General features: G+C 37.0%; 1 protein-coding gene across 2 annotated transcripts in view; it reads left to right on the top strand.

The window, feature by feature from the left end:
* The window catches only part of LOC119251066 (phosphatase and actin regulator 1-like), a 139,673-nt gene that overhangs the window by 14,823 nt on the left and 97,270 nt on the right, over positions 1-27,580 (top strand). For both annotated transcript variants that reach the window (XM_054698441.1, XM_054698440.1), the window contains exon 2: positions 16,520-16,666. In XM_054698441.1, the coding sequence (XP_054554416.1) occupies positions 16,520-16,666 (147 nt within the window). The remainder of the gene's footprint in view (positions 1-16,519; positions 16,667-27,580) is intronic.

The raw sequence follows: 27,580 nt of genomic DNA, 5'->3' as shown, positions 1-27,580 counted from the left end.
TATGGTAGCTCCATTTTTAGTAGGTCCAGAAATCTCCAGACAGCTTTCCATAGTGGTTGGACCAGTTTGCACTCCCACCAGCAGTGCAGGAGAGTTCCTGTTTCACCCCATCCTTGCCAACATTTTTTGTTAGCAGTGTTTTGATTTTTTTTTTTTTTAATATGTGCCATTCTCACTGGTGTAAGGTGGTATCTCATTGTGGTTTTGATTTGCATTTCCCTGATTATAAGGGATGTTGCGCATTTTTTCATATGCCTATTGGCCATTTGCATTTCCTCTTTGGAGAAGTGTCTTTTAACTCTTCTGCCCATCTTTTGACTGAATCATTTGTTTTGTTTTTGTTGAGTTGAACTCTTTGTAGATCTTTGAAATCAGTCCCTTATAAGTTGTGTGGAGTGCAAATATTTTCTCCAAATCAGCAGGGTGTCTCTTTGTTTTGGTTATTGTCACTTTTGCTGTGCAAAAGCTTTTTAGTTTGATGTAATCGTTTCTTTCACTTTCTTTGCTTGGGGAATGTGTCTTTAAATATATTTCTGAGACATATGTCGTGGAGTGTTTTGCCTATGTTTTATTTTATATATTCTATGATCTCAGGTCTTATGTTCAAGTCTTTTATCCATTTTGTGTTGGTTTAGTTCACGGTAGTAGTATAGTTTCATTCTTTTTTTTTTAAAGATTTACTTTTTTATTTATGCATACAAGAACTGGGGTGTAGGCCAGAGTTATGGGGGGTGAGAGCATTCACCCAAGGCAGAGTGGGAAGCAGAACAGGCAGATCTACTGAAATACACTGCTGAAGGGAGTAGCAGGCAAGACAGGAGAGGTCTGCTGCGCCATGTGGGTCAGCTTGCTGGTCAGGGATTGAACTCATGCCACAGTGGCTGGCGATAGCTTGATAGTGCTGAGACTTTAACCCATGTGCCACCAGGGTGGCCCTAGTTTCATTCTTTCACATGTGGTGGTCCAGTTTTCCCAGCACCATTTATTGATCAGACTATCCTTGTTCAGCAGTGGAGAGGGAGGAAATGCGATTAAAACAGGGACAGGAAAAGCACAAGAGACTATGGTGATGGGGAATATATATAGGGTATAAGTTGGGATGACTTAGTGGTGGGAATTTTATGGGGACTACACCTGAGAGGAGAAAGAAAATTGTACAAAAATGAATAATGATGTAAAATATATAATTAGAAATAAAAAAATAAAATTTTACAATTTTCTCCAAAGTATGTAAATAAAAATAGGTATTCCTAACATTATTAGTAATCTTTTTTTAAAAGATTTATTTATTTATTTATACAAGAACCAGGGTACAGGCCAGATCTTTAGGAGGGTGAGAGGATTTACCAGAGACAGAACAGGGAACAGAACAGGCAGACTGACGAAATATACTGCTGAGGAGAGCAGCAGGCGCGACAGGAGAGGTCTGCTGTGCCATGTGGGACCCTTGCCAGCTGGCCGGGATTGAACCGGTGCTGCAGAAGCTGTGGACACCTTCACAGCACGGCGCTTAACCCCCTGCACCACCAGGGGAGGCCCATGATTAGTATTCTTACATTCTTTTTATATACATGGGCATACACATACCCATACAGATTCATGTAACCTAAATCAATCCCCTCATATTTATTTCTTTAATTTTTTCCATTCTAATTTTAAAAATAAGTAAATTCTTCATATACCTGAGTAGTTGATTCTAACTAATGTAGAAAATAATCAAACACAGATTCAGACTTAGGGAGAGGGCAAGCATGCTAGGCTTTTGCCAGCTGGATGGATGTTATTGGATCTGTTCTGCCATTATTTACTATACAGAGTACATGACTAACCCCCTGTGATCTTGTCACTGTCATCAGCCCATGTATAGAAATGGTAGAATTAAAATAAAATACCTACCAAATACACATTGGGCAGGCAATCCTTTTAGACACACCCATTTTGAATTTTTATGCTTTTCCTGTCCATACTTTGATTTTTATTATAGCCAGATGCAGTACTTCACTACTTACCAGAGCAAGTTCCCAGATCCGCTCTTGTTTCATTGAGTAATGTAACTCCTATAACATGAAGTATTGAAATGAGAAGGGACTTAATTCAACTGATTTGTTTTAAAGGTAATAAAACAGACTCAGGGAAGAAAGGGAAAATGTGAAAGTAGCTTATTAAATACCTAACATATGGCAGAACATGTGCATATTGATTTCATTCAAAAACCACAAACTTTTGGCTTAGATAAGATTTCCCCCAATTAAAGTTCAACAAGATCACACAGCTATGAAGTGGTGGAGTCAGCATTCAAACATGACTCTTACTGGCTCAATTTTCTCCTACAGTAGCCTATTTTTCTGCAAAAAGGTGACTTCTCAAACCACATAGCAAGTTTTTGGCAGAAAGCAAACTGGAACTGATATTCCTATTGTCTAGTAGATAGCTTTACTAGTCCATCTCTATATCCTATTGTTGTATGAGGAACTAAAATAAAATTCAAATCCAAGGAATTTGCTTTTAAAGTTGCTTTGCAAGTGGGAAACCGAGCAGTTCCCACACAAGGATATGTCCAGCCATGTATCACCCTTTTACACATTTGGACATTAATTTGAAATATTAGGGCCTTTAGATTTTAAAGCAACTATATTGGAAATGAACCATGTAGAAAATACAAAAGTAACATAAATAAGGTTTAACATTACCTGTATAAAATCTTAAGCAAGACTGGAAAAGTAACTTGTCTGTCTTAATCAAACCTCTTCAACATTTAAGTAAAAGAAAGCTGTTGAGGTTTATGTCCAACTCATGCCTGAAACACATTTTCCTTTTCTGTATCTATCATGCTTTAGCAGCCAGCCCCCATCCACTCTGCACAGTGTCTACTTTAAGAAGCTGGGAGGAAAGGAAGCAGCGAACATTTGTTTCCCGCCTACCATTTGCCAGGCTCTGTGTTAGGTGTTTTACATTTATTATATAATGTCTTATCCTCCCAAGTCCCAGTGGGAGAGTTTATTTTATTTCTAGTTTACATATATAGAAACTAAACCTTGGAGAACTCACTAACTTTCTTCTGAGATCTAATAAGCATTAAAATTGGGAATTACGCCAAAGTTTAATTTCACAGTTACTGGCTAGTAATAATAGTTTTAACATACTAAATGTTTATTGGGAATTTCTCTTGCCAAAGACTTTACATAGATTATATGTCTGAATCCTCGAAACAATTGTAAGACTTTGTAACATCCATCCACAAGAGGTAAATGACTTGCAGAAAACCATGTAACTATTAAGGATGAAATTTAAATACAAATTCAGGGAGACTAAACTCAAAGTCTTTGGTGTCAAACATTACTTCACATTGTATAGAAATAAAATAATATACAGGTTATAGAGTTTCTGTATTCATGAAAAGTGAAAATTACAAAGTGCCACAGGTAGAGATAAAGAAAATAAAATATTACATTCTCACTGAAGCACTGGATCAGAGATAGAAATAAAACCACTTCAGTCATAGAGGATGGGAAAAGTATAAACATGAAAAGATGGGGAAGAGAAGGATAAGAAAGGATTTCTGGTGAAAAAGCTTATAATGTAATTTGATAATTTTTTAAAAGTTTTGTTTGGCTCATCTATTAAAATGGATAAGGTATGGGGGGGTTCGATAGATATATGTGGCATCTAAGCACTCATGATTAAAGCTCTGAGTTCATTAGCACATTTAGATATTATTTATCTACTACTGCACCTGAAATTACCCCAAAACTTAGTGACTTCAAACAATAAGCACTTGGGGCCTCCCTAGTGGCACAGGCAGTTAAGCACCGCACTATGAAGCAATCCACAGCCTCTGCCACATGAGTTTGATCCCCGGCCGGCCAGGGAGCAACCCACATGGCGCAGCAGACCTCACTTGACTTGCTCACTGCTCCCCTCAGCAGTGTACTTTGGTCAGTCTGCCTGTTCTGTTCCCCATTCTGTCTCTGGTGAATCCTCTCACCCCCCACATCTCTGGCCTATACCCCAGCTCTTGTATGAATAAATAAATCTTTAAAAAAAAATAAGCACTTATTATTTTTTTAAGATTTACTTATTTATGCATAAAAGAACTAGGGTACAGGCCAGAGATGTGGGGGATGAGAGGATTCACCAGAGACTGAGTGGGGAACAGAACCAGTGAATCTACTGACATACACTGCTGAGGGGAGCAGCATGCGAGTCAGGTGAGGTCTGCTGCGCCATGTGGGTCACCTCCTTGGCCGGGGATCGAACTTGTGCTGCAGTGGCTGCAGATAACTTCATAGTGCTGCGTCTTTACCCCTTGCACCACCATGGAGGCCCCAATAAGCACTTACTATCTCATAGTTTCTATGGGTCAGGAATTTGAGAGCTTAGCTGAGTGGTCCTGGCTTAGGATTTTTGGACCTTAGGCAATGACCAGGGCTACAGTAATCCAGCAGCTTAACCAGGGCAGCCAGGGTGACTCATGAATATTGCACTTGACTAGAGGCTTCATTCCTTGCCACATGAGCGTCTCTGTAGGCCTCCGTAGGCCTCTTATCCTCATGACTTTGTAGTTGTCTTCCCCCTACATAAAGAGGCCCAAAGAAATACCAAAGCAGAAACCAAAATGCATTTTATGACCTAACCTTGCAAGTGATATTCCATTACGTCTATCATAGCATACTACTGGTCACTCAGACAAAGCATGATAAGATGTGATAGGGGAATACACGAGCATGTGATGGCCAGGAATTGGGGATCACTGAGGGCCACCTTGGAGATGGGCTACCACAACACAAAGGTTTTTATGGGAGCAGTAAAAATTCAAAAGAAATAGAGAATGTAATTCCTATATTTAATCAGGTTTTGTTAATTTGTCTAAGATCTTCTTAATTCTACTTAAATGTGGCACAGTTTTACATAAACCAACATTTTGTCCCTATGGTAGAGAAGCCACTATGTCAAAATAAATGCGACCATTAAATAGTCGCATCCTTCTTTATCCAGTCATTCAAGGAAATCTAGGTATTCAAGACTTAAAGGAAGAGTAAAAATTAAATCAATGTTAGACCCATAGAGTTATAGGTAACAGGGCTGACCTGAATCGCCAGACTTGAAATTGTCTCTTTAGAAAGTCACCACTTTTAGGGTATAATTGAACAAATTGTAGGACTCAAAATCCATGCATCTATTTGTCACAGATTATGATGTGAATGATGTATCCCTACAGTTGCACAAAATGAAAGACTTGAATTGGGGGCATCAGAGACCCTGTGGAGTTGGAATGCTAGATTGCAAGTGGTAAAGGCAAAAGAAAACACCCCTCAAAATTAGCCAGTTAGAAAGGGAGGTTAATATCAAAACTTTGTCAAGTGAACGGCTCCTTTAACGATAAGCTTAAGCAGAGAAATAAGATACTCCCATAACAATCCTTCAGATTTTTGGTTCTTTAGCAAATTATGTATATGTATAGAAATAATGTCGCAACACATATATATTAAACTTAGATATATATTAAAATTAGTACAAAATGTCCAAACCATTATTGTATATTTTTCTTAATCCTACTTAAGATATATGTTACTACTGCATTCTTGTTGGCTTGATATTACAATTAATAACACATATCCTCATCATTTACAGTTTGTATTTTCTATGTGGGTGGCATTCAATAATATAACTGTAATTAGGGACATCATACTAGGTTTAATTATAAAGTGTAAATAGTCTTATATTTCTAACTGATGTTAGATATGCAAGACAGTGACTTTTGCAAGATTCTGCATCTACTTCATCAATACAACCTAGATTCTTAATCTGTTTAACTCCCAAATAAATTTTTTCAAACAAAAATCAAAAAACCTCTAGCATAAAGCAGGACAGATTACCCTTAATATTAACATTGTCTTTATCCTCAACCTATGTGACTAACTGAAAATGATAAGTTTTCAGAGAGATTTAAAATAGAGGTGAGACATCATCTGTAACAATGGGAAACTCTCCTAAGTAGGAAGAAATAAACACATTTCTAACTTGTATCAAAAATAACTTAAAACCGGGCCTCCCTGGTGGCGCAGGTGGTTGAGCACAGTGCTGTGAAGTTGTCCGCAGCCTCTGCAGCACGAGTTCAATCCCCGGCAGGGGAGCAACCCACATGGCACAGCAGACCTCTCTTGACTTGCTCGCTGCTCCCCTCAGCAGTGCATTCCAGTGAATCCGCCTGTTCTGTTTCCTGTTCTGTCTCTGGTGAATCCTCTCACCCCCCCTCACACCTCTAGCCTGTACCCTGGTTCTTGTATAAATAAATAAATAAATATTTTAAAAGAAATAAAAATAACTTAAAACTTACCAAAGTTTCAAAAATAATACAGTATAAAAAATACTTAGTTATTCTTTTCTCAGATTATACACCATTTATCATTTGCTCTCTCTAGACTCTATCCATCATCTATCTATCTATCTGTCTATCTATCTATCTATCTATCTATCTATCTATCTATCTATCTATCTATCTATCTATCATCACCTATCTATTGTACCTATGGGGAGAAAAGTGTAAAAAGCAAAGAGAGAAAGAGAAGAAAAGAGCAACAGAAATGAGTGAGAGGAGGGAAAAAGACAATACATGTGACTGTGTCTCTAATTGTCTATGTGCTTGTGTGTTTTCATTTTTTTCTGAGCCATCATATGCCTTTATCTCTAGTACTTCACGGTGTACTTCCTAAGTATCTGTTTAGGATAAACAGATATCCTGTTTAGGATATCTAAACAGATAAACAGATATTGCTCACAAAGGCACAGCACAATTATCAATTCCAATAAATTTGACATTGATTCTTCAAAGTGCTCTTTGAATTTCAATTTTGTTAGCTCAGTCAAGAATTTAGTGCACTTTTCCCCTCCAGGCTAGGAGCCACTCTAGGAGCAGTTCAGTTTAACTTGATGGTCCAGTACAGAGTCCAGTCCAGTTTCAGATATCTTATCTTTTTGCTTTCTTTAATCTAGAATTTTCCAAAGTTTGAATTCGTCTTATAGGACATTGTTCCTTTTTAAGAATACAGTTCCCCTCCCTCCATTTAAATAGGTTATTCCTAACTTTGATGTTGTCTGAAGCTTCCTCATAGCTTGACTCAGGTTATACATTCTATCTAGAACACTCCAAAGTTGACATTAAGTATTTCTCTAGGTATCATGTCCAGAGGTACCCCATGTCTATCTGTTCCTCATTAATAATGAGAATTTTGATTGCCCAGTCAAGATATCCAATATTTCCCTTGAAACTATTAAATCTGTGGGGAAATACTTCAAGGTTTATCCAGTTCATCTTTTCAGAATCCATTGATGGTTCTTGCTTGATTTTTGTGCCCACAGGTTTGAAAGTGCTGATTTTATAACTAGCCTTTCCACCCCCCCATTGATGCTTCAGCTCTCAGCATCCTACTGTAAACAAGAGACTTGTCTTTCCTTGCCCTTTTCTGCATTTGCTTATTTAATTGTGATGGGTTTTTATCCATTTATCTTTTATCATTATGATCAATCATACTTATTTTTAATGGTATATCATTCATTGATGGGCTTAACTATTTTTTTTTTTCATGTGTTCACATACTCCCAAATCTGATGCAAGATGCATCCTGGCTCCTGTATTCTTGTTACATGCCCCCTCTACTTTGGAGAATGCTGCCTTGTTTCTACACAATAAGAAGAAGCCCACTATCATCATTCTTTCTTTCTTCCTTATATACATTTCCAGTCTAGTAATTTGTAGTAATTCTGTTATTGTTTTTAATGCAGCACAGAATGCCAGGATCAAAATATTTAAAGATCATGGTTGTAAGAGACAGATATGATAGCTTACAAAGAAGGCTGAGACAAAAACAGATTCTACATAATTTTTGCATAGTGTAATGCTAGTATTCACAAAGATGGTCCAAATCATTTATTAATAACTTAAAGTCATTTAAATTTTTATTAATAATGTGGTTTTAAATATTTATTATCTAAGCATAGTCATTCTCAAATTTGTTTGTGTATCTTTATTACCAGAAGCTTTTAAAATTTTATTTCCTAATGATATATAATAGATAGAGTGATTCCCATAGTTGCTGGTAGCTCAAGTTTTCCTTTTCACTTGTCTACAGGTAATTTTTAAATCCTTCTTTGATTCCTCATTAGACCAGTAGTTATTCAGTGTGTGTTATTTGGTCTCCACATACTAAAAGTTTTGCCCATTTTCTTTTTGTACTTGATTTCTAGTATAAACCATTGTGATCAGGCAGGAAAGATGCTTGATTTTATTTCAATCTTCATAAATGTATTGACACTTATTTTGTAACCCAATCTGTACTCTAGCCTGGATAATGTTCCCTTGTTCCTTGTGCACTTGTTAATTTTGTCTTGTTGATCTGTCTATTGATGGAAAAGGGATGCCAATGTCTGTTTTTTAGATTTGTCAATATTGATTTATATATTTTGATTCTCCTTCATGAGGTGCATAGATACTGATAAATGTTGTATATTTCTGACGTGTTGATCCCTTAACTATTATAAAATGTCTATCCCTGTCTCTCTACGTTTTTAACTGGAAGTCTATTCTATGTGATGCAAGTGGGTTGTCTCTGCCTTTTTACTCTAGGTTGGGGGAGGTAAGGTGGACAACTTTTGCTCGTAAAATCATTTTCAAACTTTGAACCTATTAGTTAATCATTGTTGCTCAGATGGGTGCCCTGGAGATAGCAGAAAGTTGGTCTCATTTTCTGATTCAACCAACCACTATGTGCCTTTTGTTTGGTGAATCCAGTTCATTTACATTTAGAGTGATTATTGATATATAAGGATTTACCACTACTATTTTGTCTTTAGTTTTCTGGTTCTATTTCCTTGTTCAATCTTTGTGAATTCTCTTTACTTTGATTTAGATAGAAAACTTTTTAACATTTCTTGTAGGGGAGGTCTATTGATTGCAAGCTCCACTAGCAATGTACAAGAAATCCTCTTCCTCTATAACTTCACCAATATTTGACACTGAATGATTTTTAAATATTAGCAAATTTGTGGTTGTGAAATGATATCTCCTTGAGGATTTTATTTAAAGTTACCTTTAAGTAATAATGCTGAGCATCTTTTCTTATGCTAAGTTAATATTTGACTATACTTTTTCTGTCAAGTGCGTATTTGTAGTCAATTTTTTAAAAAATTGAATGAGTTTCTATCTTTTCATTATTGCTGTATGTGTTCTTTATATACTATTCTTAAAAATGCCTTTGAAAAGGCAAATACATCTTTGAAAATATATTTTATACTTAACACAAGATATATAGGTATAAAATAAACATATGAGATATCTACTAGCAATATAAATGTGTGTAGGATATAATATGTCAGATATACATATTTAAAATATATGTATCTTCTTCAAGAAGCTGACTTGTCTTTCCACTTTCCTAGTGATATCTTTTCTTTTTAAAATACATGTAGTTGATTTCCACTAAGTTGTTTATATATGAGCATGAAGTTTTGTATCCTCTTGATTCTATAATAATGATCCCTATTTAATTTCTGTTACTGGTGATTTGCATACTCTGTATTTTTCGTTCATCTTATTAAAATAAATTTAACAATTTACTGATTTTCTTGAAGAACAACTTTTCTGTTTGATTTTTTTCTACTATCCATTTATTTTCAATTTCATTGACTTCTGCATTTATTAGTTTCTTCCTTTGCTTGCCTTTGATTTACTTTTCTTTCTTCTTAGTTCCTGAAGTGGGAACTTAGATTATCGATTTTAGACCCTTCCTCTTCTCTAATAACACATTTAATTCTGTAAATTTCCCTATCAGTGCTATTTTACCTACACTTCACATATTTTCTGTGTGTTGCATTTAATAGTGTTGTGGTGAACAGAAATTCCTTATTTTAATGGCATCAGCATGCCTATATGTTCTTTCATGGCTAGTGTCCTTTATGCCCTGTTTAAAAATCTTTGCTGCGGTCATAAATTATTCTTTTATGGAAAAAAGAGTTTCTTCTAGAAATTTTATTAATTTCTTTCACAATTAGTTTTATAATCTATTTAGAATTGAATTTTGTGTATGGTAGGAGGTAGGGATCAAGGTTTTTTTTTCCTCCCATATGTATATCCAAATGATTGAGCATGATTTATTGAAAAGTCCATCTTTTTTCCCCATAATATTAAAATGGGACTTTTTTCATAATCAGGTGACTCTTCTAATGTGGTTCTATTTATATATTCTATATTATTTTCTATAGGTCTATTTATCTTAGCTTTATTTTAGTTCTATATCTTTCTAATGTCTTGATATCTCTGACTGTGCATACTCAGCTACTTTATTTGTCAAGCTCAACCTGATTAGTTGTATCCCTTTGCATTTTCATCTAAATTTTGGAATCAGCTTATCAGATTCAATAACAAAGTTGGGGTTTTGATTGGAATGGTATTGAAAATACAAGTCAATTTGAAGAGACACATGCCTTTACAATACTATCTTTCAACCCATGACATAATTATAATATATTCACCCAACTTCCCATTTATTTAGATCTTCTTAATTTCTTTCAGGAATGTTTCATGGCTTTTCATGAACAAGTCTTAGCTTTGGTTAGATTAATTCATAGATGTTAGTTAATTTTGATGCTATTGTAAATGATACTTTTTAAGTTACATTTTCTAATTTTGCTAGCATATAGAAACAAACTTGATTTTTTACATTGACATTGTACCCAGTGATGTGGAAAATTCACTTACTATTTCTAATATCTTAGACTCTTATGGACCATGTGTGTACATAATAATAAGGTATATACCTATTTATAATTCTCTTCTTATTTCCAATTATTATATCTTTCTAATTCTTCACTTAGTTTATCACCCTCACCTAGACCTCAAATATAATGTTAATTACATCATATTTATAAATGCATTGAAAAATTAAACACATTTATATATTTATAAGTATATCATATAGGCAGGAGAGTGCATATTTTATATTTTTCTGAATATTATTTTATTTATTTTTTGTTATGCAAACATTTTAATATATTTTGTTAATAAAATATCAACTTTTAACAAACTAGTTGGAAATATAACTGTTAATAACTTCTACAAAGTAATTACTGACTAAATATATTATTAAGTATGTACATGTATTCATGAAGTAATGTGATAAACATTGTTAATAGTTACAAGCCTATTTTAGCTTGATCTTTCATATTTTTTTCAGTTAATGGCATATCATCATTTTAAATCCTTGTTTTTTTTTTATAATTTAGGATTTCTCCCCTCAGGTGTGGTCACCATAGTTTACCCACCACCAAAGTACCCATAGTCCCTCCACCAAAGTCATTTGTACTCTCCTCCTGGCCTGTTTTCTCTTCTTCTCCCTCTGTCCTCCCCTCCTGGACGCCTCAGATCTATTGCCAGCTCTCAAGGGTCAGTTTTAAGGTTTGCCTTTCCCTGATCCTTTGTTTGGTTATTGTATATTCCAACTATAAGTGAAATTATCGGATATTTAACTTTCTCCTCCTTCACTGAGAATTATCCCTTCCAGTTCCATACATGTTGCTGCAAATTATCTTTTTTTGATCACTGAGCAGTGTTCCATTGTGTATGTGTAAATACTACATTTTCTTGATCCATTCATATGTTTGGGGGTATTTAGGTTGTTTCGAAATGTCTGTTGACCATATGCATATCTTCTTTGGATAAGTGTCTACTTAGTTCTGCCAATTTTTTTATTAGCTTGTTTCCTTTTATGCTGAGCTGTATGAGATTTTTGCAGATCTTTGATCTCAGTCACTTGTTAGATGTATGGTGTGCAAACCTTTTCTCCCATTCAGTAGGGTGTCTCTTTTTTTTTTTTGTCTACTGTCTCTTTTGCTGTACAGAAGCTTTTTAGGTTGACGTAGTTCCAGTTGTTAATTTTCTCCTTTGTTTTCCTTGCTGTTGGACATGTGTCCACAAAGATGTTGCTGAAGTTTATGTCATGCAGCGTTTTATCTGGTTTCTTCTATGTATTTTATAATTTCACATCTTACATGTAGTAGGTTTTTTTAATCCATTTTGAACTGATTTTCATATATGCTGTGAGATATGGTCTGGGTTCACTCTTTTGCATGTGGCAGTCCAATCTTCCCAACACCAAGATTCCCACGTTTCATTTCTTCAAACTCTGATTCAATAGGTTTATATGGTGACCTGGAAATTATTTTTGAACAAGTATTTAAGTGATACTGATGTAAGAGGCCTTAGAAACACATTTTTAGGGCCTCCCTGGTGGCGCAAGGGGTTAAGCACTGCACTTTGAAGCTACCCACAGCCTCTGCAGTAGGAGTTCGATCCCCCACCTGCCAGGGAGCTACCCACATGGCACAGCAGACTTCTCCTAACTCACCTTCTGCTCCCCTCAGCAGTGTATTTCAGTCAGTCTGCCTGTTCTGTCTCTGGTGAATCCTCTCACCACTGCACCTCTGACCTGTACCCCAGTTCTTGTATACATAAACAAATAAATCTTTAGAAAAAAAAAAGAAACACATTTTGAGTATTATTTTTAAAGGGCAAGTTTCAATCACCTGAAAAGTTTTCTTCTCTTTTTTCTTACTCTCCTTCCCAACTCCATCTTTTTCCTTGTTAGTGATAGATGCATAAAAAGTTAATTTTTTTAAAACCCTATAGAGATGCTTCTCTTTCTCTGACTGTTGTTCTAGACATGAAATGCATGTAAGGGTCTTCATTATTTAAATGTTGACTAGATTTAGAAAAGAAAGCAATACAGCCCTCTTCCTGAGTTAGCCATCTATTAAAAAAAATAAGCATTTTTTAAAAAAACTTAAATTTTACAGTTGTTGAGGTTACAGTTGAATTAATTTCTTCCTATACACATGCACACATTCACATGTGCACACACACTATAAGAGATTCTAAAGGACAAGCAGTTACATAAAATAGACTTGAATAATATGAAATTACTTGGGAGAAGTATGGATACCATGTGGTTTCTTAAATATGATTGGTTACAAATCAAAGGAACAATGCATTTTTCTTAGATTAAGAGACAAACTATACCATGGATATTTATGGAAAGATGTGTAGATAAAAATACAAGAATAGCTACATTATTTATGGAGTATAAAAACCAAGAGGGGCCTTAAAAACATGTTATCTGATGCTTCTATTTTTATCGCTGAGGTGACTTGAACCATCCTGGTAGAATGTGTTACTTGGTGAGATTGTGGCTGTGCTGAGAGCTACATCCACCACCCCTCATTGCCACCCCACAGATCTTCCCCTGATGTCACTCAGATATTCTCTAAGAGACCATGAATATGAAAGGAATGCCAGGGAATAAAGAATGTGGAAATATTCTGTGGTAAGGCCACAGAAATGAATCCTCCATATGGGATACGATAGTGATATATAAAATGAAACTTACTTGAAAGTGATTGCCTTTGGTTGAACTAAGGAAAGATGTGATAGAAGTGCAGCAAAGTGAAAAGGGAATATGAAAAAAATAGGTGAGAAAAAGACACTAAGTTAAAAAGGCCAAAAAATAGAAGATAAATTATAGAAATGAAAATATGACAAAACAATTCAATAGCTCACAGACAGATATATCTTATGTCATTCTTATCAAAAGTATATCTAGAATTATTTCAATAAAAACTAGTAAAAAGTTCATTATGAAATAATATGGAAATACAGTCAAAACTCTTTGAAGAAAGGTAAATATAAAGTGGTAGCAATATTACATTCTTAATCCACTCAAATGCTAAATAAACAAGAAACAGAGAATCAAAGATGTATTCTATATATCAAGAACTATTAATATGTAAAATCAAGAAAACATAAAATCAAAGAAACACTGAGAAAGCTAAAGCTAAATATTTCTTGAAATGTCTGTCACATTTTTAGAGCTATGATTAATGAGTGAAAATGCAAGGAGGTTGGGAATCTCAATCTATCAAATAAGACTGTATTAATTTTAAAGACAGGCAAAGTTTGTATAATATTCAAAATTATTAGAGGTAATTTTCTTACTTTTCACACTTCCATAAAAGCCTGAACCCAAATGTCATAATCATAACATTGGTTTGCAGTTTGATTAGTCATCCAAAGCATTAACCTTCATGGTTCATGTGACAAATATAAAATACCCCAGTTGTATCCCTTGGGATAGAAGGGAATCCATTTTTAGTATATATTTAACAAAGATAAATGGGACATAATTGTGAGTCAAATGACATAGAAAAGTGTATTTAAAATGTAACTAGATATATATGATATATATGTGTATGTGTATATATATATATATATATATATATACACACACACTACATGCACATATACACACACATACTTAACTAATCAATGTACTGGTTAGGGACATGCAATTTGAAAATCAGGCAGACATGGATTTGAACTTCAGTCAGCTACTCATTAGCTATATAACCTTCCATTAATCCTCTTTTCTTTCTATTCTTCCTCCTCCTCTCTCTCCCTCTCCTTGTTTTTAGTCCAAAAAAAAAAAAATTGAGTATTTACTATGTACTAGTTTCATGGCATAGACCAGCTTACTCCCATTTCTGAGGGAAAGCAAAGAAAGGCTATAGGGGAAGATATTTGTGGTGTGCAACAAGCAAAGGTGCAGGTCCAGAAAGGACAAGACCTTTTGTGATGATTCCTAGCAAGATGGAGATAAATAATGGGAGATGGATTTGGAAAGACAGGTTGAAGTTGTGTTGCAAAGAGTTTTGAATGCCAGCAAAAGCAATTCCAAATTAATATGCAGAGAACTGGCTAGCCATTAGAAAGCATGTGGTTAGGGAGGTAATCGAAGCGGTAGGTCAGAGGTGAAGAATTTCAAAAATAGAGGGCTATGTACTTAAGAAAATGCAAGAAACTGTTCGTGACACATTGATGCATTTAAAATATTTTTAATTGAATGGTGAGGACAGAAAACAGTGGTGGAAATGAAAGGAGAAGGTTGAGTGAAACAGTAGAGCCTGTGAGGCCAAGGACTCCACAGGTAGCGTGAACAAAATGGGAAGGAAATAGTGTGTTTAAGACTGATAAATAGCTGGACAGATATCTTTCTCCCAAGAAGTATTACTTCCTAATATGTAAAGTAAGAAACTAATTAGAGAAACTGAAATAGTGTGTAAGACTCCAAGATGAAAATAGTGACAGTCATGGTAGACGGGGAACTCTTGCAGGCCAAGCAGCACTTCTTCCTCTGAGACTAAAGGGCATGACTTGATACTGAGATTTCCTTTGTAGCAGGGAGGGATTCAAGGTAACACTTATCTGTGTGCTCCAGGTGGGCTCTTACTAGAAAGAAGAGTGGCAAAGTCAGGCTATAAAAGACTAAGTGACTACAGCTGCAGAAAGACAAACATAAAAGAGTTAGGCCATCAATAGGTTGGGTAGGAGCATCAAACTGTTCTGATTCACACCCCAGAAACCTTTTTAGGTCCCTCTGTTGTATGCCATGAGAAGGTTGCAATTCAAGCATTCAAAGAAATGTAAAGTGCCCTTGATCTTCAGCTCTCTTTCAGAAACAAAGGTGCAGGGTTATAGAAACTACAGATCCACTATAAAGATGTTGTTTGCCCTCTAAATCACCAAATACAGACAAACCAAAGGTTGAAGTGAATGGGTGTTTGTGTAGAGATGCACACATACTGTCAGCTAGTGGTCGTAAAAGATGGCTAGTCAATTCTATGTCAGTATATTCAGTCTCAGTTCAAATTTCAACTCTAGAAACTTTATTGCCAAACTATTCCAAAACTTGCATGCTCTTTTCCTCCATGACACACCTCTAGGGGTAGGGAAGAGAGCTTCAGAGCAGTTCTTACCTGGTTCTCTATTTGAGTTCCTCCTTGGGAAAAAATGAAGCAAAGGGGTACCTTGGGTGCAGTACCCTCTTCCAAGTCCAACTGGCCTTGGCTTGCACCAGAGAAGTAATTCCAGGCAAGCAAAGCTGAAGTTAGGCTACCTAGGCTATCTGATCCGGCAGCCTCAGGCTGGAGAATCTCGTGGTAAAGGAGACTCGAGTGTGCACTTGAAGAGAGAGTAAGTGTGTTTGGCGGGAGCGGGCACAGTGCTGACTGGGCATCTTTGCCGGGAGCTTCCTTTACGCATCGGCCGGTGTGTGCCAAGAGCTGAAAACCGGGGCTGCGGCGGGGGCGGGTGCCAGTCTGGAGCCCTGACCCGCTGGCCCTGAGACGGGGAGAGGAGTCGGGGGGAGCCCTGGGCGCTCGCCAGGGATAGCCTGATCTCTGCTCCAGTCCACAATCCTTAACGGATTTTCTTTCTCTCCCTTCACCCATTTCTCTCCTTTGCTCTCTTTCTCACTCCCTCTTTTTTCCTCTTTCCCTCTCTTTTCCCCTCCCTCCCTGTCCCCTTCCCTCCCTTTCCCGTCCCCTCTCCCCTCCCCCATCCGTGTGTGAGCCTCTTCCTTCCCCTCCTCCCCTTTCCGCCGTGCTCCCTCTTCCTGCATCTCCTTCTCCCGCTCAGCTCGCCGGGCGACCCTGCTCCTGCCTCCCACATTAATGGCGGCATCTTCGGAGGACGATATAGACCGGCGGCCCATCAGGAGAGTCCGCTCCAAGAGCGACACGCCGTACCTCGCGGAGGCCAGGATCTCCTTCAACCTAGGGGCAGGTAAGGGCGACCCTCTCGCCGGGCGCGCTCCCCTGCCCGGCTTCTTCCCTGCTCTCCCTCCTTGGGCTGGCTCAGCCCCCTGCCCCTCCCGGCAGTGCCCTCCCCGCCCACCCCCTCCCTCCCCAGCTGGGCTCCGGCTCCTGCTCACTGGTTCTCTTTGTGTAGGTTGCAAGGAGGGTGTGTGTGTGTGTGTGTGTGTGTGTGTGTGGTGGGGAGGGTGGTATTTGGAGCCCTACATCCACCCAGGAGTAACACGCGGGTTTTCCCTCTCCATGAAGAGAAGAAAGTGCTGTCACTGATAACAATGATCACTGGAGCAGCCAGAGCTGGGTCAGGATGCCTGTGCGCTGCCTGTGGGGGCGGAGAGGCTGGCCAGGCTCTGCTGGAGAGGTTCGCTGACTGCTGGTGGGCTTACTACAGGGTGGAACTTGTTGGTGACATTCAGACTCTGGTGATTTTGTCCGGTTGATACCACAGCTGCTACTGCCATGCTAGAGTAGGGAGAGGGGTAGACTTGACTACTGGGAACTGGACCTTTTTCTTTTACTAAGCAGTTTGCAAGCAACCAGGGTGATGATAATAACAATGCATGGGTACAATGTTAGGGGATTTGATGCTGTCACTGGAGCTTGTGTCCAAAGTGGCCCAGATGGAATTAAGTCAAAAGACAGCAGAGAGGCTGAGGAATTTAGAGAGTCAAAATTGCTTCATTTGGGTACTCTGTGGGTTGCCAAATAAGTAGTACCCAGTATCTACTGTCTGCATTTCTGCTGTTGCTGTTCCATATTCACAGGCAAATCTCACTATCACTGAGAAGGAGTTGTTCACCACTAACTTCATAATACTACCTTTCCTGAATGACCCCTAAGCTTCCTTCTAGCTGGGTCTCTTCCTTTCTGGGGTCCCTTAGTATTCTAGTAACTCCACTGCGAAAAGAATTCAGAGTACTTTCCTGAGAACTATCCAGAATAAGTTTAAAGAGCAGAGAATAGTCTTTTTGTTTAGGAGATTAAATGCTTGAAAATGGAACTGAATCAAACAAAGTGTTCATGTGTGCATATGTGTGTTGGAAGAGAGAACCCTCAAATGATCAGTGTTTAATACACTATTGAGAAGTTTGGGTAAAAGAAAACTCTGCAGACAGAAATATGATGCATGGGTATGCAACCATATCTTTATGACTGGAACAACTGCAATGAAATATGCCAGAGTAACCAAGTCCCTGTCATGGTGCTTTGGGTCTTTTAATCATGTTTCCTTTTCACTCCTGAAATGTTTGCATCTGGGTCTGGGATAAAGATGAATTTATAAAGATGGGTTTATTGCAGTTTTTCTTGCATGTCTTTGGGCTCATTTTGGAATAGTTAATCCTCCACTTGTAGGTTTCCCATAAAGATTTTTGTTGGGAGGTATCTTGAAAAGACCTTAGAAGAGTTTCCAGTAGGACTAAGATTGTTTTTTCACTCAGGGATATTAGAAATTATTCCATTAACCCCTTTGCTACCAAAATCTGATATATCTCTTTAGTGCCTGTGGCTTAGCACAGGAGATAAAGTGTTAAATAGGCAGTTTGTAAAGTTTATCTTCTGCCAATACTTTTAAAACAAAACAATAAAATAATGCACACACAGAAAAAGAGTTTCAGGTTTCAGCTGTTGGTGAGTTAACTGAGCCATTTTATCACCGGATTAAATCCAGTGACTTGCAATCTTCTACTCTGCTAAATTGCTCTGGAGTCCAATTTAAATTTTTAAGAGAGTCAAAAAAGCTCACAAAACCTTCCATATGTCCCTTAGAATGCCCCTAAAATTAAAATGTTAATAAAAACAGCAAGAAAGAGAAATGCAGTGTAGAGGACTTTGGTGAGGGCAAGAGGCCTCTGCTGCAGTTGGTGGAGCTGTCCTCTCTTGGTGGTGCTGAAGCAAAGGGTTGTGTGACAGAGCTATTACAGTTAAGCAAGGACAGTGGGAGGCAGGGATGCTCAGTTTTTCTGTGATGGAATTCCAGAGAAAACATAGATGATCTGGCCATCAGAAACTTTTCTATCCCTGCCCACCTACATTTGCTGCCTGTTTACTATGCCTCACGCCTACTGCTCCACTGCTCAAATCGGGCAGTTTTGCTCTAATTTTGTGCCGGCTGCTTACTCCTGGGGCTTTGTTTATCTTCCAGCTGGTTTCTGGTAGCTTTCCTGACATAGTAAGATCTACTCACAGATGTGCCTTTCCCCCGCTTTTAAAGTAATTGTAACCCCTGGTTTAAAAATCAAACAGCCTTGTTTATCTCCTTGAGCAGCAAGTTGTAATTAAACTATTAGTGTTGTTATCAGAGTTGCTGAACAGAGGAAACTGCACACTCTGGATAAATTACATGATTTGGGCACATAGATAATCGTGTTTTTCTCTTAACAAAAATTTCTAAACAGTTAAACAAGGAAGTTTCATCTGTTCTTTCACCCCATTCCTCTCCTACCCCCAATAATTTGTTGTTTATTCTCTATTGGTTTAAACCATTTAACTTTAATATTTGCTTTCTCATACCCGCTTGTTATATATAAATCCTTGCTTAGTATTTTAGAGGCTTATAATGGTTCAAGGAAATATATATATGTAAATATATTATATATATTCATTTTACTTGGTCATCACAGAGCCATATTTGGTACCAACACCCAAAACTAATGTGAAACTAATGTATATAGTTGCCAAATAAAGTGGAGTGGACATTTTGAATGCTAATTAAACACTTAAGCATTTCTTCAGTTACACCCTATCCCCAATGTTTCAGAAATAACTCCATAGCTTGCGTGAAGATATATTCCTTCACATATGATACTATGTCAGTAAAACATATCACCAAAATATGGGTCTTTCAGCACCTTATGAAGAGGCTAATTTTATGGTTCAAACAAAATTGAGAGAATAGAGGACAGAAATTTTCTGAGCCATCTTTTTATTAATTAAAAAAAGCCCATTCTGAATTTATTGTTTACTTTTATTAAGCATTTAAGGTAATGTGCAACTATTAGTAGATGAATGTTTGCTAATGAGAATATATGTTAGAAAAAAATTAATGCATTGTATTTTTTGCAGGTTACCCAGACATATCAGACTTCCATTTAAAACACTGAAAAATATTTTTTTCTTGAGAAATTCAAATGTGTTAAAAGGACATTTTGTAACAGAAGGGTATGTTCACACTATTAGTAGCAAGTGTTTCTAATTGTGTTCTCACTTAGTAATGAACATCACTGACATGTAGCTTGTAAGATCTCACCCTGCCGTGTGAGGTCATTCATTCACTGCACTGAAGTGAATGCAGTGGAAAACTGCAGATGTTTTCCTATGGAGTATATTCTATTTCTCTTTATATTGATAGTATATAATAGAAGTATATATGAAAGTACTCAAACTGAAAGTTTCTCTGCAATTGTACACTAAAATAAGTGAAAGTTTTTGTAAATGTAAGAATTAAATACATCTAAAATTTATTCGAGGGGTGTCAAAGGAAGGAAAACTGATGATTTAAGATTGTTTAAAACACAAAACCAATATTGAGCACTACTGAGAAGAGCAAATACTTTTCTAGTCATAAGGAGGTTTTAACCTTTGTTGACATTTCAGAATTGCTATATATGGGGGAGATATTAGGTTAACAGTTCAGTAAACCCCATTTTACTTTCATCTTTGGAAGGCTGATATGTGTTATAGTTTCTTATATCACCTAAAGGTAGTGGTTTCTGACGTTCTTTTTTTTTTTTTTTAATTCTTTTGCATTCTGAGGGTAATGGTAGTCAAACTCGGCTTGGCATGGTTACCTGTAAGAATGGATGAGTAAGCCAGATTAAGCTGTAAACTGGTTATCAAGAGAATTCTTTCCTATCTTTCTTGAGAAAAATATCTTTATCCCTTAGCTAAGTTATGAAATCCCCTGATATTGAGAAGTGGCATCCCAGGGTTTGCTATCTTTGCTCAGTAGTGGAAACTGTCCTTAGGCAAAACTGTGAATATTGTCATGTTATAGCAAGGTTACTTTCCCAATATAAAGGACTTGGAAAATGACCTTTTTTGCTCTTTCATTGAAGAATATCAATGGATCCCTCTCAATATTTTTTGTTACTTATTTCAAATTGAATGCGCATCATCTAGGTCTGACTTTTATTTGCTGATCCCAAATTCTACCTGTAACTATTGCTTCTTACATTCAGTCTTCAGAAATCAAGTGTAGATGGCCAGAAACCTCTATTGTGTTTGAAGATCTGTCCTATGTCATCATTAAAACTAGCTGTCCTGGTAATCTCATTATGAGATAAATTAAGGTAGTTCTAGCAGAGACCACTCCAGAAAATATGAATAACATAAATAAGGTATAGGAAAGTAAATTTTTATCCTATGAGGATAATGGGGATCCTTTTGCTATAAATGGGGATCCTTTTGCTATAAATATGTAACCCGATCATTCACCATGCCATTGTTTCATCAACAACATATATTTTTATAGTGCAATTCAAACACAAATCTGAGTTGAGTGCTTATCTACTTAAGATCTTTGGTCTGGGCATCGTTAAATTGTTTTAAACATTGAAATATTGCATTTGCTATTTTCTTATGGTTAAGAGGTAAATTACTTGTTTGCTTTGTCTATATGTAGCCACATAATTTAATTTTATGGAAGATGATACAGTTCTGTTTCATATGAAAAATGTGAGGGAAGAGTCAGAGAACTTGATTCTATGCATCTCTTCCAATAAGACAGTGGTCAAGTCACTTAAGCCTTCTGGGCATGATTTACTCAGCATTTATATTAAAAATCTCTAAAATCCCAAATAATCTAAAATGTTTTGTGAACAATTGGTACTTTTAAGACAAGCTGTACTATTGGGCATATACTTTACCTTAATTTTGCATGTTGTCTTATTTATAGTATAAAACATGTAGAATATCATGTTGAATTTTAAAAGAATTGATTTACATTATACTGCACATTTATCTCTACATAGTAATTTAAATGTCTTTAATTTTAATATTCAGGAATTAAAGTCTTTAAAATAGTTGATGCTTTACAAAAATTTGTAATATAATTGAACAAGGTATTGGAGACATCTAAGCAATAAATGAACATTGAGGAAACTAAATATTAATCAAGATCCCAATTGGCATGTAAAGTCTATTACACTGTTCTGCTTTATAATTAAAATGCACATATAAGATATACAGTTGCCTTTATCCTTTTAAATTACCTGGGAAGGTAAGTATGTATGCAGACTAGCTAAATGGTAGGTTTCAGTCAAGCTGCAATGTACCCCTTTGGTATTTGCTGGTCGAATAATCCTAACTTCTAGGGACTTAGCCATGAACTACAAAGAACTATTTTCTTTCTTTTCTTTACAAGCATGTAAACTGATGGGAGCAAATTAATTATCAGTTAGGAAAAGTGCAGCAAGTGCACACTGGTACATTTTCAGTCATATATTTAATTACTAAACAAAAACATTAAAAACTACTTATGGAGTTACTCTTAGATACATGTGACTTCAATTCATGGTTATTATCTACTCTGCAAATAAAAGAGTCAAAATTCAACCAGATAACTTGTAGAGTTGAGTCCTTGATTTAATCAAGTGAAAAGGAGAACATATATTATAGCTCTCTATGTTGTGTAAACAAAAAAAGGCTCTAAAATAGCTATTAATAAATGCAACATTTTCCTCATTGTATGGTACAAAAGAAACTACCATTTCCATATTTTCTTTCACCACTCTCTGTAGCCCTTTTGGTAGGTGATAAAGTGGTTGTAATGGGGAGAGGAAAATGGGCTCTGTTGACATTTTAATTGCTCTAATTTACAAGTCTTTACATAATGAATAGTTAAATCAAAGACAAAGTCAACTTTATGGCCTTGTTGAATGATGATAGATTCCAATGACATTATTCACAGTTTATTAGACAACAGGAAAAATCTCATACTAATTGTTATTTTTTAATTTTCTTTTTTTGTGGGACCCTTGCCGGCGGCCGGGAACAAACCCGTGCTGCAGAGGCTGCTGCAGAGGCTGCAGGCAGCCTTGCAGGCCAGTGCTCAACCGCTGAGCCACCAGGGGAGGCCCCTCGTTGTTATTTAACACAGGCGAGTGATGTGTAAAGCTTGTAGGTTTCCTTATTGACCTTTTCTGCCACAATTGTATATCTTAAACTAACAATTCAACAATAGAACCTTTGAATACTAAAATCTTGAACTGTGACTGTAGACATGAGGTTTCAATATATCTTTGTTTTGAAACTATACTGAACTTTATCAGTATGATCTCTTGCCATTTATAGACATAAAGAGCTCATTTTGTTTCAGTCTTTGCCAAAGACAATAAGTTGGTTTAATATTCACTCATGATTTAATCAAATGTATAGAAAGAGTTTTATTATTATGCTTTAATTTCTTCTTTATTCCACTTGGGCCCTGTTTTGGGGGGCAGGAGGAGGTACAAAGAAATAATATAATAAAATTCCTTCATTCAACAATTAAAATGTTAATATGTGCTAGACCATTTTTGGGCACTTGGATACATTTCTGATCATAACAAATAACATCTTAACCTTGTGAATTTTGACTTCTAAAGGTGGGTTATGGAAAATAAACAATATGATATAGAATACCTTGTACATTATTTCATAAGACAAATGTTAAAGTAAAAATAAATAAGCAAATTAAAAGTGTAAGACAAGTTGGGGGGAGCAAAGAAAGGGGTCATCTGAACAAAGTTTTTCAAAAGAGATGAAGAATATAGGATGGGGACAAAAAATATTAATGTCTTACACTAAGAGTGTTTCCAGAATGTTCATAACTTGGCAAGGAGTCCAGTGTGGCTGGAAAGGAATGGATAGAGGAGAGAGTAGTAGGAGAGGAGATTCATGAGGGAATTTGGTTCAGTCTATATAGGTTCTCTTGAGCCACGGCCACACTTTGCTTTTAATGGTGTGTGGGACAGTGAAGGAATTTAAGCATATGTGCGCCATGATCTGACATACATGCTAAAAAGAACAGTGGGGCTGGCTGCTATGTATGTGTAGTGGGCAATAAACACTCAGGGAAGCTGATTTGTAGGCTGTCATAGTGTTTCGGGGAAACAATAGCAGAAGCAGTGAGCAGTGGTCATATTCTGTATGTATTTGAAGGCACAGCTGTGACAGACTGAATGTGGGTTATGAGAAAAGGCAAGGAAAAAGGTATCTGGAAGATTTGACCTAAGCAACCAGAAAGATAAAAGGGAAATTTGGAGGTATAGGGGGAAATAATCCCCACTTTAATAAAGACATGTCATATATGAAATGTCTATTAAACATCCAAGGGGAGGTATTGAATAAGCAAATAGTCAAGTCTAAGTTTAAACATAAAGTCTGCCTGAAAAAAAAATATTTGAGTTGTCAGTATACATAGAGTATTTACTAACATATATTGTGCTGAGGGATTTATAAACATTTGCTCACCTATTTCCTATGATGACTCTATGAGATTTGTGTTATCTTTACTGTCCTTATTTTATCCATGTGGAAACTTAGTCACAAGGAGGGCAAATAAATCAGCAAAGGCAATATAGATTATAAAGGAAATAAAGAAAATTTGTGTTTGGATAATGTTTTATGACTTCAAAATCATATTCTTAATTGTCATGATAGATTGAAAGAAAAGGAACTTTGTTATTAGGTCACATTTACTGAATGTGGACTAAGGGAAAGAAAGAGATGGTACTAACACTGCTTCTTAGTTCAATATTTAAATATATATATATATTTGACTAGGATTCACTGTAAGAAATACACTTTATATCATCTGATGCAACACATACATATTTATAACTGGAACAAAGTATTCCTTATAAGGACCTTTATAAGGTCCAAATGCACTGTGATGTTTTCTATATTATCCTATCCCATCCCTTACTGTCCCATCTCGTTCTAATATATTTTCGCCATAAAAATGCTATCCATGGCCCATTTAAATGACTTTAAAACCCACAGTTAAGGGGAAAAATCAATATAATCCAGTCTAGTTTATATTTGTCTTTACATTAGCACATAACTGAGGGATACTGATAGACTCCCAAATTGCACTCTCTAAGGGGAGCTGGTCTTTCAGGTACACAAGGGCAAAAGCATATTCTTATTATGAAATATCTTTAATAGAATCAGTGTGCATAGAGAGGAAACAGAAGAGAAAATATTTCTTTTTTTTAAAGATTTATTTATTTATGCATACAAGAACTGGGGTATAGGCCAGAAGCATGGGAGGTGAGAGGATCCACCAGAGGCAGAGCGGGGACCAGAACAGGCAGATAGACTGAAGTACAATGCTGAGGGGCGCAGAGGGCGAGTCAGGAAAGGTCTGCTGCGCCATGTGGGTATCTCTCTGTCCACCCGGAAATCGAACCCACGCTGCAGAGGCTGTGGACAGCTTCACAGCACTGCGCTCAACCCGCTGCACCACTAGGGAGGTCCAGAAGAGAGAATATTTCTAATAAGAGTTTCCCAATAAATCACCCAAAATTTCCCATTCCGTTGTGGGAAAATGCGGGGGCACTTAGGTCTGGAACTCGCCACACATTTAAGGCACCATTTGGTGGAGAAACACAAGGAAGGGGCAGAAGGGGACATGCAAGTATGAGACGAAAAGAACAAAATGAAAGTAGAAATCAAGATAATGGCTGCCATTGTCAGTCTCCCCATGTGCCTCTCACCCATGTGTCTCTTTCAACTGTCTCTATATGTCTCTTCTCCATGCATCTCTTTCAAGTTTCCCCATTTCTCTGGGCGCAAGTCAAAGCTGCAGAAGCATGTACTTTTTCTCGGCCCACCTGCCTCCCATGTTTCACAGCCTCACCTGGCTGCTTAAATGCACCCCTTGTCCCAGTAGCTACTCTGAGGTAACTGTATGTAGTGGGGGTGGGAAGCATGGTGCCGCCCCTAACATTTATACCAACACAGTCATAAAATATATTTTAAGATATTTTTCATGTTGAAAGGTGTCTACAAGTCAAAATTAAGTCCTGTAAAGAAATGAAAAAGGGGCCATGAGAAAGCAGAATGGCATGAGGACACACTCATGTCCCAGCCTTATTGGAGGTTCTAATCTCCACTTAGTCACTTACGAGCTGTGTGATGTCTTGGGCAAAGCAGTTAAGCTCTCCCTACTTAAGTATTCCCGTTTGTAATATGGGCTTAAAAATGATAACCATCTTGGAGTTTTGTTTTGGAAAGTAAATAAATATTAAACATGAAAAACTTAGAATAATGCCTGGCATATGGTGGGTATTCATTACATAGAGTAAAGAATGAGCACCCTTATGTGTCACCTTTGTGCTATTTTCCCATGATACCAAAAAAAAAGAAGTGTTTCCAGTTACCATATCCTATAAGACCACCAAATGACCTTAACATTCAGAAATTCTCCATAAGTAACAATATTTTCATGGTTAAAATTTACCCTTATTCAATTCTTCAAGCTTAGACTGTAGAATGAAATTGACTAGCCCACAATGAGAAAGGAATTCACCCTCAGCCTCTAAATGTTAAAGAAATTTACATGAAGGATACTATATCCTCTGACTAGAGTTGAGTGAGTGAATTAATTCTGAAATATCTCTGGTAAATGGCTACATGGAAAAGAGTAACTTATTGAACTTTTCAAAGATCCTTTGAACTTGGAGGTATTTTGTGGGAAAGGGAAAAGGCAGAATAGGAAAGAGATATAGGAAAAAGAAAGGAGAGAGGGAAAAGAGAGAGAGCACAACTTTTCAGTCTGAGAGGTCATCCATGGAAGTCAGGTGAGTGCAACAAGCATCAGAGGAACTTAGTTTCAGAGAGTCAGAGGAATAGCTCTTCTTGTCTGAATAATGGACACACGTGTTCCGGGACGGCCCTGGACACGTGCTGATCCTAAATCTGAGTCGGCAACTTCGGTGCTAAATCAGGTCTCTGCATCATTGAAACCTGTAACACTGGGATAACATTCTCTGCCTAATTTTTCCTGTTGTTTTGAGGACCAAAAGTGAAAATGTTTTTGCCAAAAACCAGGTGCTATACAAAGGCAATAAACAGCTGTGGTCCAGGTGGCTAGAACAGCTTTAACTGTCCAGCTGTGACACAGATTAGGTGCAGGATTCTATGTAAAATGCTGCCAATGCCATGGCTAAAATTTCATCACAATCTAATAATCCAGAAAGAATCAATGTGGAATCTACTGATTTGTAAATTTAGGCCATGTCCATGAGTCCACCGTCAACTCTCATCATTATATAAAGTGTGATCACCTCAGGATGTTACTATTCATCCATAGAGACAGAGTGCTTGCATTTTTACAAGGATTTGTGAGTTACAGAGCTTCTAGTAGAGTCCCAGCCTCACTTCAGCTGATAGCAGCCCAAAAGAAGGTAACTGTCCTTTTGAAGTTAAAGGAACTTTGCTGCACATGGGTCATTGACCAATACCTGAGGGGCATCCATCCATCCTGCCCTCATACACACCCTTGACCAAATAACCAGGCCCACCTCTTTTACAAATTCCTCTCCCCTTTTCGTCAGGTTCTCCCTCTTCCCTTCTTCCCTCCAACTGAATGCCCTAATTATTTGTTCTTAAATAATGCCCTAATTATTTGTCCTTAAAAAACACATCCAGAAGCTTCAGGAAAAATCTTCGTTTCTGAGAGGGAGAGGCTTGAAAGTCCCCTGTGTGTCTGCGGAAGTCTAGGGCTGCTCATTACCTCCCACTCAAACCACAGGATTACACAGTTTGCACAGCTGTGGAACCAGCTGCCCTGCGTTCATGCCAGACCTCACCATGCTGCCTTCCAGCAACATCCTTGCTCTAGCTGCTCGTGATGCTGACTCTAATTAGCTAAGGAGCAACTATTTCAATTAGAAAAGTG

This window comes from Talpa occidentalis, unplaced genomic scaffold (assembly GCF_014898055.3).
Source record: "Talpa occidentalis isolate TD23 unplaced genomic scaffold, MPIMG_talOcc4v2.1 talOcc4.2, whole genome shotgun sequence".
Classification (NCBI taxonomy): domain Eukaryota; kingdom Metazoa; phylum Chordata; class Mammalia; order Eulipotyphla; family Talpidae; genus Talpa; species Talpa occidentalis.
The sequence above is the reverse complement of the archived record's forward strand: the minus strand, read 5'-3'. Positions and strand labels throughout refer to the sequence as shown.